The sequence below is a fragment of the Nicotiana sylvestris genome, chromosome 3 (assembly GCF_000393655.2).
Source record: "Nicotiana sylvestris chromosome 3, ASM39365v2, whole genome shotgun sequence".
Lineage (NCBI taxonomy): Eukaryota > Viridiplantae > Streptophyta > Magnoliopsida > Solanales > Solanaceae > Nicotiana > Nicotiana sylvestris.
The window spans coordinates 195771291-195783282 of record NC_091059.1 but is presented as its reverse complement, the minus strand read 5'-3'; the positions used below and the strand labels follow the sequence as shown (position 1 = coordinate 195783282).

The following is an 11992-nucleotide window of genomic DNA, read 5'->3' as shown; positions in this document are numbered from 1 at the left end:
ATATTTTAGAGGTGCCTTCCTCATACCAGAATCAACTGAAGCAACATTCTTCATGGCGCACATCAACATTGTTCCACAGGTGACATCAAGAGGGTAGCAACAGTCTGACTAACGGTTCCAGCAACATCATCACACCCATGCTTCATTGTAACACTCAATTTAGTGTCTGCACGATCAATACAACTATTTCTTTAATGTAATAATTTTTTTGCATCGTCAAATGCTATTTCACTTAATTCATTCTTATTCAATTTAATATGCACTATTTTAGATAGTTTACCATTTAAATATTTGTTGTATCATCAATTACCTTTATACTTAATTCATTCTTATTCTACCTAATTAAAACGCTCTTTTGTGCATAACGCATAATACACGTGCAACGCACGTACACTAAATCTAGTATTTTAATAATCATCTAACTGGTTTTCATTATCATGCTCTCGTCCTCTTATTGAACTCGACAATGGAAATATTGATAAATATCTTCCTCATTGAAAATTCTGAAACCCAAATCCACAGGTGTTGGGAAAAGGGTTTACATAAGCATGACGTTTTAAAATTTTCTGTTACATTAGGAGATCAGCAAAGAGGAAGTGAGAAATAGTTAAATTTGAACTCACACCTATTGTGTACGAGACACCAAATAGGTCCATTAAACTGCAAGTCTAAGTGGTCTAGTTGGGACTTATGACAATGTTGAATAACTGGAATACCGGCGATTTGGCTTAAGTTCGGAAGCTCCACGTTAAATAGCAACATACAAAAGTCACAATTCTCAAGTAATTGAGTAGATTCCAAGTGCCCATTTGGCTTATGGAACTCAGCCAAAATGAACTAATATTAGCTGTTGTATAACTCCTTGCAATCAATTACACCAGACTTGACCAGAGCCTTCACCAATCGTCTATAGGCTTTGTAGGCTGGAGCTGGACCAGATTAAACAAATTTCAGCCCCCCAAAACATAGCAAATGCCTCTTCTGCTCAGCAGATCAATCAACAATCAATAATCTTACAACACAAAGCTGTAAAAGCCTTGCAAAAGCATCTATGTATGTTTCTTTTCAAATGGAAAATGAATAAACAATGACAAGATTAACAGAAGGCTACAAAAACTCTTCTGAAGAAAATCATCATGTGAATGTTGCTACTCCAAACTTGTGCAAGCCACCTGCTTTCCACATTAACACCTAAGGGTGCATTACTGAACACATTAATGGATCCACAACAGCACCTCATTCCAAAGCAAATATGCATAGCATCTGAATTAGAGCTTTCAGTGGCCAGAAGATACAAGAACATTGTGCTCCTTTAGACGTTTTTGAAAATGAGCTAACTGGTTCTGCAACTGCAGGATGCCAGCAGCCTTTTGGGAAAGGATTGCATTTAATCGAGATATATAATCATCCAGCTGGTTCCCTGGTAGATCTGCCTCAACTAATAGATTCATCTCCTGAAATTGTGAAACCACAGAATTCTCAATCCGCACAAATAACCAGCTAGCAAGCAAAATTATCTCGTCTACAAGGTGACAAGCAAACGCGCAACCACGGAAAGAGGTACTTGCCAGCACCCTTATGGGACTCCAAGATTGACATAAAGTAATTATAGAAACACTTTTCCAACTACGGACTTCAGGTATAATCAGTATCATCACCATGAAACCATCAGAATATAAATCCACTTCAACTCCCATAGTGAAGGCCTAAAGCTATTGCTATTACCAAAAAACACCCTTTCAACACATGCAATAAGACACCAAATTTATGTTCATCACATACCTCTTTAACAATGTCCATTGTTTCCTCCACTTGTTTCCGATGGGCATTCACAAGATCTTCCTCTTCCTGAAAAATTAAACATAAAGCGATCAGAACTAAGGCTAAGTGAAACTTCTCAAATTTCCACAAAGTAGATCCACCTTTAAGAGAGCATTCAGATCATCGTCCGAGTTTGAATACTTTGCCTCTGTTCTAGGTGGCTCCTTCCACTTTGTCTGAACATTTGTTCTCTTCATTTTATCTTCTGAATTGGAGATGCTGTAGCTGTCAAGCTTCTCATTCTTCTTCCACATAGACTTCTCTTGTTCATAGAAATCTTCATCATATTCATCTTTATCAGTTTGTTCAGGCCATGAATCACCTGTATCATCTTCAAATGTTGATGTAGAAGGTACAACTGCAGAAAAGGATAAATTTGTTGACTCCTTCAAATTCAATGTTGAGGATGAGACGTCCTTCTTTGAGTTGTTCCCTTTTGAGAGACTCTTCACCCTGAAATTTAAAGCAAAGTGCAAAGTAAGACTATATGAATGCAGAAAGTAGTAGCTGGGGCAACAAAATCTAATTCAATAAATAATTACCTGTCGGCATATCTTAATGTATTTAAAGTATGCTCACAAGATCCTGCATTAGGGGAAATGCAGGATATCATAACAGTACGACTATTTCCAACAAAAGAGTCCCTCAGCACTTCAGTTAATTTACTGCCTCTAAAAGGAATGTGGTTTTGGTCATTGTCCAGCGCTCTAATGCATTCCTTCAGTGCCAGCAAACTTTTATTAATCTCTGCTCCTTCGATTCTGCATAACAGAAGACAAGTTAATGGGGTAGAACAAAAAGAATTTAACAGCAAAATTTTCTTAAAGGACAAAAAAGAGGCAGGAATTTAGTAGATACACACCTGGTTTGCTTATCATTATCAGTAGTGTCTGCACCACGTTCACTTCCTGCAAGGTCTATGAAGGAGAGCTTTCCAATAACACGAGGAGGTTTCGATTCACTGCCATCAGCTGACCTCTTAACAGAAAGCTGGAGAATAGCATGTGACCTCGAAGATTCCTCATTGGCACCAGTGGTGCCAGTACTTCTAGTTGCATTTCCTCTATCAATGAGCTCCTTAATCATCTCCACATCTGAGACTCTGTATTCTTGCAATCCAACTATACAAACTTGCTGTTTACCATCCTCTCTCATGCAAAGTTTCCTGCACAGAATTTGTTTCAGTTATCCTCAGTCCAAAGTACAACACTTAAATGTTGGAATATTCAGAACCACTTACTTCCGATCATTAAGGAGATCAAAGAGCTTTCCACCATATATCTCAAAAAAGCTGAAAAACAATTGAAAGCCCTGGTTCCGGTAAGTATGATGAATGAGCCTCAAAAGATCCCTACATGCCCTCAGAGGTAGTGGTTTCATGGTATACGTTTTGCCACTTCCTAAATAAGCCAAAGACGAAAAGAAATTTAGGGGAAGTTCGTGTTTAGAAAATAGCAAGAAAACCAAGCTTCTTTGTATGATAAATGCAGAAAGTTGACACCAGATTTATTATGAAAAAAAACACTTGGAAGCACACTCAAAGACCTCTAGAAGAGGCTGCAAAATCTGCATATGACAAAATAAAAATTGACTAGGCATCGGTTGTTTCTTATCCCTTGCACTTGAGATAGTCAACTGATATTGCTTACATGACCCAAAACAGACAGCCACTAACCATACTGAAATTCATGTCAAATGACTGGAAGACAAATTTTGAAGCTAATGCAAGCAGACATTTGAAAACTTAAGGTTATTATTATCAGCAATTGCATCATCAGATGATTAATATTTTCTTATGGTTCTGAAAAAAAATCGAATTTGTATGAATGAAACACGCTAGAAGACTTGCTATGACCTAGATCCCTGGAGAATGAGCATCTACCATTGCATGTAGGATGGCCCTTTCACATTTCTAAGTTAGGGTTTGCACATTCTGCAGAGCTGTGAGGTTTGAAGCCTCTAATCATGTTAAACTCACAATTATGTTATACCTAAATGACTTGGAACTTGAGAGGAATTGTTACAATAAGGGAATTTGAGTACAAAAACTTCATAGTAATACTCCCTGAATGTGCACCACTAGATGGTGTTTGACGTATCCCGATTAATATTCATGTGATCTTCAACTAATTGATAAAGGAGTTTGATCATCAAAATAACAAAGAAAAGCCACAAATGATTACAGGTGTAAAATATTTTCACTAGCATCAGTCAGTACAGAGGGTCTAAAGGCAACATTATCGAAAGTGTTCATAAGAAACTCACCCCGCATGAAAAGCGCATCTAGAGATTGGAAACCACTGATAATTGAGCAAATTGTTACAAGATCCAAATTCATTCAAACAACAATTCTTCACAGTTAGGACAATCAACAGGAAAAGGAACTAGGTGATATCAACAATACTTGTGCCAAGAGTAATAACGGTGAAAGATGATGAAAACTACTGATCAAGTGCAGGTTGCTTACCTGTTTGCCCATATGCAAAGCAAGTAGCTTTTGTGCGTTGGAAAATTATCGGGACAATGGGCTCTACTGTTTCATGGTATACCTAAGGAGACATGTGGCAGACCAAAGTTAACAAGGATCTGAATGCACTTAAGAGTTTGGGTCTGATGTAGAATCCTGTATTATATAATCACCTCATCATTTGAAACCTCCTCATTTAGCACAGCATCAAAGACAAACTCATGCTTCTCAACATACTGAGTCAAATCAACCTGTACATGAGTCAGATGTAAGAAATCTTAATTCATAAAACGGATTTAGGGAAAATTCGGGCCAAGTGAAGCAACATGACATGGGAGGGAGATTTACAAAACACAAAGGGAACAATCATCATGGCAAACAATCAGATCTCAACATTCTTAATCTTACTGCATAAGTTTTTGGCATTCAAGAAAAATGAATTCTATCCGGCAACCATGGTTAACTGTTTGATAATAGTGATTTTCAGATTGCTGGTTACGGAAGTATTCGTTCTTGTCACCAGACTGTAGGTGAAGGGATAGACATATTTAACTGCTAATACAGGATAAATCATTTGCATTTCCACAAACCTTGAGTTTAGTTTCATGGACTACTAGAGAGTTGAAACGTGTTTCAACGATGTCTTCCTCAGTCTTTGCCAATTCCTTTTTGTTTAGTGGTCGCTTACGCACCTGGAAGTAGATAATCATTAGAACAACAACTAGAACAAGCACTAAGGACTTCTTTCACATGTAATACACATGAAAGAAGGTTGGCTCCTGTGCCAGAGAAAAGATAATGAAACCACATAATAAGGATTGTGTATATGCTGTATTCATTAAGAAAATAAGTATTCTGCACTCTCTAAACTGAGAATAAAATGTTTAGACTCCAGAAGTAATGGAGTTGAGTAAAACATACCACCACTTTGATCTTTGCAACATTGCTGGCCTTCTCTTTATCAACAGCAAAACTCTTAGAAACATTACTCTCTGGTAAGCCCCGAACTCGACCAGTTTGCTTGTTGTTTGCAAGGAATTGCTCCGAGTCATCAAAGCTTTTTGCTCGAGCAAAGTGATGCATGGAAGGAGCATCATACAAGCCAGCAACAGGCATCTATATATGGGAAGTCAACATACGAGAACTTGAAATCCAAACTAAAGGAAATACAGAGTTAAAACTACGAAATTTCAATCAAAGCTAGTCTGACATTATGTAAATGATCTAATGGCAGGAACAAGGGCCAAAATGACATATGTTTTTGACATACATCAAACTGCTGAAATCCAGATATATGTGGTTTAGGGTTTGACCAAAATGATGCTATAATAAAATGTAGCTCAAAGAGCCAAAGTGTGTCAACTTGGAGATTCTAACACCCAATTGCCACTGTAGTAACCGAAAATCAACAGGCAAAATGGTAACAACATCGGTGGCGTTGTAAATAAGAACCTCTAATCATGTAAAACTTATTAAAAGTGAACAAGAATTTTGTGGCACTGTAAATGAGAAGCTCAAATCAAACGCATATCATATAAAACTTACTAAAGCAGCAAAATAATTGCACATCTTGCACTGACATAACAATGGCGATATCCAATAGCATTATTAGAATAATCAGTTCATCCAATCCCCTTAAAATACGAATGCAGAATCTGTAAACCAAACCTCAGGTAGAAGCTCAGTATCCAATGAGTGTAGATCTAAGAGTCCAGGACTGAACTCATTGGGAGATATTTCTTCATCACCGTTCCTTCGCTGGCTTGACTGTCGAGGATTACCCGGCGGCGTCAAAGGCTCCGCAAAGAGATCGCTTCCTCCGCTGTAAGTCCTCTGTGCACCTCTATACATTCTCGAGCCTTGAGCTCCACCATAGTATCCATAATCCTATAACCGATAACAAAATCAAATGAAGAAAAACACTGAGTTCTTAGATCTATGAGCTAGGGCAACAGTGAGCTTGAAAAACAAAAACAAAAAATAGGAAAAATAAAAAATGTCGGAAGTATCGGAAACCTGTGGAGGAGGAATAGAGTTATTTGAAGTTTGAAGATGTTGAAGACCAGCTGATTGAAGCCATCTACCATTGGATGAGTTTTCCAGGAAGTTGTCGGAGTATTGCCGCTGGTGGTGCGCCGTCGACGTTCCAGATCTTTGCCGTCCTACTGCATTCATTTTTCTTTCACTCTCTATTTACCGAACAGAAATCGTAACTCAATCACCGAAAGCCGCTCTCTTCTTCTTCCCACCTCCAGAAAATATCAATCAGCAGAAAGCCTCGATCTTTTCTCTATTTTTTTTTTATAGAAATCAATGATTTGATAAACGGATTAGTTTCGGATTTAAGAATAGAATGTGTGTCTGAGTGGTATCAGACAAATAGAAGGGCTGATTAAAGAGAGGGTTTGAAGTTAGAAGATGAAATGAAAGTTCAACGGTTCGGATTCATTTCACTGTTCAAATCTTTTCACCGTCAAAGTACAAGTTGTAAATCATAATACATTTTCAATTTTTTCACTGCGACAAAGGGCAGGATGTTATATTTCCTCCGTCCCATTTTCGTGTAAACATATTTGATTGAATATAAACTTTTTTTAAAAAAGAAATTTTTTGAAATTTGTGATGAAATATACATCCATAATGTTTTCATAAGAAAATTAAAATTAAATTGTTGTATAATGTTTTTTCAAAATAATTAAAGAAAAGGGTCACATTTACCAACCAAAAGGGAGACGATTAATTAGAGACGCTCAAAAGAGGAATTTGAATTTTGAAGAGTAAGTTGGCGCGTGTGAGAGCGTCTTGGGTTTGGGTTGGTTGGTGCCGGTGCATGAGCCGCTTAGTGGGGCCCACTGTTTTTTTTGAATTTTGAGGATAGCATCATAGCAACACCCACAACCTGCTCACATGGTGGGGTTCCGTCGTTTTATGCATTAATTGGTCAGAGAGTTTTGTTTATATTAATTATGGGTTAATATTTGACCAATTCTCAACCCGCCTTTGACTTGTATTCAAAATTTCGTGCATGTTCGGGGTGGTGATTAGATTCCGACACATGTAAACGATCGACGGTGCATTTTAAATAAATGGACGTACGAAATGCGAATACCATTTTAATTAAATGCAAGAACGGCTTGGCCGGTGACTGTGTCCAACTTTTGAGTGAATGGAAGATGGATTAGTGGCGTTTTCATGCTATACTACTACTTACAACTTACAAGAAGGGTATTTGCGCTAATACCCTTTTTTAGACACCTATTTAAGATTGTCATCGTTATTTTTTGTCCGCAAAATTAAGAGCCCGTTTGGACATAAAAAAAAATTCATTTCACTCAGATCACTCACAAAACTTCAAAATATATTCATGTCCAATAATATAAACAATCCAAAATACAACTCTGTTTTTCAAATATCATTTTCACTTGAACAAAAGTTTCACTTTGTTTGAAATTTTACAATTCTTATGTCCAAACGCCCACTAAAAAATTCATCAGAATACTTTTAAATATGAATTTTAGGCTACTGAATTGACGAGTCAAAATTATAAGACTCGCCTCAGAAAAGATCATATGGTAATATGCTAATCACAACGAAGTCCATGCCATCCTCCTCTGAGTTGAATACTCAAGTCTTTTCTAATAGGAATTAATTTTGGTTAATAAGCAAATACCCTTTACATCGGTCACAATCGGGTATGATAGAGCATTTTCAAATAAAAATTCTAAAAGTCGCGGGATATTTAATATCTGGTCTAATTGGAAGAGATGTCTCAATCTCTATATTGGTGTCTTTTCAGCTAACTAGATAGTAAGAAATTCGAAATACACCATACTGATTAAACCGGGAATAGTTGCAGATTTCATTTAAGCCGGTTGATTTTTGAGTTTTTGGTTTTAAGAATCTAAAACGTTAGATTGGGTTTCAAAACTCACCAAAATCTAATCTTAGAAATTAGCATATTAATACAGAGTATCTCTTCTCTCCTAAAGCTTGGCATTCATGCGCATCGATTTGTATGAAAAGAAAATCATGACATTATTCATTGATCTGAGTTATTTCAAGCAAAATTATTCTCTCGTACATAGCATGGTATCTCAGTCTTTTTCTTACTTGATAAAGTAGCGACTTAAAGTAGCGACTTAAAGTAGCATGACGTCAATATTATAACTTATAATATACTCTAGTAAAGAAAAAAACTACATTGTCCTATGATTGTATTAATATTGTCTTTCTGTTCAAATTAAACGATTTATTATTGAGAAAAGTAGAAGATAGAAGAAAGAAGGATTATAAGAGAGGATAAAAATTGGTTATAATTTTAGTCCATTACTGACAAGAATTCCACATTTTCTTTAAACCTCCATAATTTTCCACTTGCAATCACTTAAAAGCCCAATTTCATAAGAATGATGGGGCGACTTGGCCTGGGTTAAAAGCCTCACTTTTAAATGGCCCAGAAGAATGCCAATCCGATTCTGTCCAACTAGTGGATTGAGTTAAGACTGGCCTCACAATCTAGAATGGAAAATGACATTGTATACCCGCTCTTAAAATAATTTTCGGCGTCTATCTGCTGTAAATAATTTCTGCAGCGGGCAAAAGTGATCTTTGCCCATGTGCAGACAATATCCAGTTAAAATAGCATTTCCTCGATTCCTTGCTTGTTTCTCTTCCGCTCTCGCTACAAATATTTTCGTTCAGCTTACAGAGAGATCCAGGGGAACAAAGAAATAAATAGGTTAGAAAAGGGTGTGAAAGCAAAATGTGCCTTTCCTCTTATAGGTTACAGAAATTGTGGGTCATGCAAGTATGGTAAGCAGGCATGGAAACTTTTACAGCCACACTCAACAAAAATCCATGGAAAGTAACTGATTCGTCATTTCTCTATCGTCCCTTCTACCTTCTCCTCTAATTTAGTTTCGGCGTCAAAATTCTTGCCAAAGCCAAGTTCAGACATGTCTTGTTTTGCCATCAAATTCCTGCAATGGGCTCATGAAACAGTCATCTGCTTGCTGTCTACATTCCCATACTAAGATAAATGATTTGCTGTTTTTTAATAAAAATAATCATATAAACAGGCATATTTTGGTTGAACAATCTCGCTAAAAGCCATCAACTATCTAGGAAATTATCCTAAGCCTCTGTTATCTTCCCAAGTTAAAGAAAGGAAACTCACAACCCTTCTCTTCAAATAAAGCATCTACTGTTGGTATCCAAGATGGCCCGCCTAAAATACCCAATATCAGGGATCCTGGGAGTCTGGGACTCATGCAGGGGCTAACTTGCAACAACTTCAAAATAAGCACCAAAATAGCACTATCCATTACTTTCTTAGAAATGCTTCTCATTATTCATTAAAACACCTAACAGAAGAAAATTTGAGAGAGGAATAAGTGTCATGGTTCCAACTAATCTGCCATCATCCTCTGCTAGGTGCATAATCATATTAATTAACTGTTGAGATATGGCCATCTCAGATAATTGATCATGTTTTACATTAGCAAACTTTTCACCTTTTGCGCTCTAGGACAAAATTTAGAAGAAAAAATTATAGGAATTCATCTTTCAGATGCATCCCAAGGCAAAATTTGCACATATTGAAAATATAGAAGATGAATTTAATTTTTTACCAAGTGTTATAGGTGGCTTTATAAATAATCTAGTTCTAAGAAGTTATACAAACTCGAAAACAATATAGTGCAATGACCAAAGCAACTGAGACACCTTCGATGACTACATCAAGTTGTGTGCTAAAGTATACTAGATATAGAAGAATTAAAGCTGAGGGTCTATCGGAAACAATCTCTATACCTTCTCAAGGTAGGGGTAAGGTCTGTGTACACACTATCCTCCTCATACTCCACTTGTGGGATTACACTGGGTTTATTGTTGTTGTTGTTGTTGATATAGAAGAATTAAGTAGTCTAAGAAGTATTCAAAACCAAACTAATGGACTTACTTCTCCATACGGCACTCCAGGTACTTTCTGGAGAGGTGTCTACACTGCTCAGATTTATGCCCAGCGGATTTAAGACAATTGAGGTATTCCTTCTTCTCCTAAAATAGACAACAAACAACAGAAAACAAGAAAAAGGAATTTAATGTCTCAAGGAAAACCTATGTCTGTCACGACAAATTTCCATCTTCATAACACAAATAGGAAGTAACATGCAGAAGGCATCACCAAAACAAATTAGCTATGAGAGTTTAAAAGGAATTTACCACGTCACATAAATGCATGTGATCCAAAGGGAAAACTCCTTTCTCTGGTGGAACCGGTCTCAGTCCTCTATTTCCTCCAAATGCTCCCCCTTCAATGAATTGAAATAAATATTTTAAAGACGTGTAAAGAATTATGAAACAAATACTCATACAAATAGGACCAAAAGCATGTTGCTCCGTTTGGTTTAGGTTGTTGCACATTACATGTGGCTTTGGAATAGGCTCAATCTCCTTGTGCTTCCAAAGAAGAAGCTGTTATACTACCAATTAATCAGTTTGAATTGCTTATTCAGCTTTGTCCCTCCAGAAATGCCTTTGCATTGTGTTTCTTCAAAGTAAGGCATTTGAAAAACTTTTTGCTTTAAATACAGTGTTTACTATATTAATTCCAACTTCCTATCAAAATATCATCCTCTTGGCTTCCAGTTTTGTTAATTAAAACAAATGCCGCAAGTTTCACAATGAGGACAAAGAATCATACCGGAGTTGGCGATATAAGAGCTAGGATTTCTTTTAAAACCGTGGTGTCCGAACAATCTTGTACACACTGCGACTAATCACTAGGTACTTGCTACTTCCCGCCAACAAAGTTAATGGGTAACTCTATCCCAAAAGCTTAGATAGATGAGAATAAGTCACCTAACCTTTTTAGCTTTTACTATGATGTAAACCCTAGTCTTCTATGGTACATCCAGTTACATTAATCACTAGCTCAAAAGAGAAAAGAGAATTTACTCGATGCACGTCTGTTTAGTTATAAGAAGCTGATTATCATATAAACTTCAGACATCAAATAGGTTTGGCAACATATGCAACTTTTCTTTAGAATTTGGTTCCAAGAAGTTTCATAGGTTTGGCAACATACACACACACACCATACATATCAATAAGTTTTCCCGGTATGTTATAAAGATCAGATATACCGTAGACAATAGCCATTATAGGGATGGCAAATGGTGCAGGGCAGTGTGGTTGCGGGGCAAACCTGCGAAGACTTCAACCCGCCCCGCCCCGCAAATCAACATTTGCTGTTTTTAACCGTCCCGCCCCGCGCAAACGGTCCGTAGTATTCATTCTGTCGAACTAAAGGAACACCGAAAGAACCCAAGTAAAATTGAAACAGAATTCAATCAAACATACTCTGGACTTAAGTATGCCATCGTAATCCACTTGACATGAATTTTGTTACATCACTTACTAAGTAGGTGAGTGCAAAATACAGTAGAGCTAATTTTGTGCTTCTTTAAGATATCTTCTCAATTGAAAAAAATAAATAAATAACTTCTCAATGAAAAATCACATACTCGTGACAAATTCTTATAAAAATGGTGGGCATCTAAAAAGAGAAGTAAGCAAAAGCCTACATACAGAGTAAAATCACCTGCACTCATTCCGGAGACGTTGATTGTAGTATCCTGCTTTAGTCACCGTGATTTCGTTCGGAAGTCTGATAACAGATGGAGCAGAGAAGCTTTACCGAGT

At 36.9% G+C, this 11992-nt stretch overlaps 2 protein-coding genes across 2 annotated transcripts; both read right to left on the bottom strand.

Moving 5' to 3' along the window:
- Positions 1–786: 786 nt before the first annotated feature.
- On the bottom strand, positions 787–6670 carry LOC104249380 (kinesin-like protein KIN-13B). Its single transcript, XM_009805796.2, has 12 exons — positions 6305–6670; positions 5957–6175; positions 5210–5404; positions 4879–4980; positions 4462–4539; positions 4289–4370; positions 3062–3221; positions 2684–2986; positions 2364–2582; positions 1923–2274; positions 1783–1848; positions 787–1454 (listed from the first exon to the last, which is right to left on the bottom strand). Exons 1-12 carry the CDS (start codon positions 6461–6463, stop codon positions 1278–1280), a joined length of 2112 nt encoding a protein of 703 aa, XP_009804098.1. The 5' UTR covers positions 6464–6670; the 3' UTR covers positions 787–1277.
- Positions 6671–8916: 2246 nt separating this feature from the next.
- LOC104249381 (uncharacterized) lies at positions 8917–11992 on the bottom strand. The gene is made up of 4 exons (XM_009805797.2): positions 11892–11992; positions 10511–10599; positions 10248–10345; positions 8917–9267 (listed from the first exon to the last, which is right to left on the bottom strand). The coding sequence occupies exons 1-4, from the start codon at positions 11899–11901 to the stop codon at positions 9165–9167; spliced, it is 300 nt and encodes a 99-aa protein (XP_009804099.1). The 5' UTR covers positions 11902–11992; the 3' UTR covers positions 8917–9164.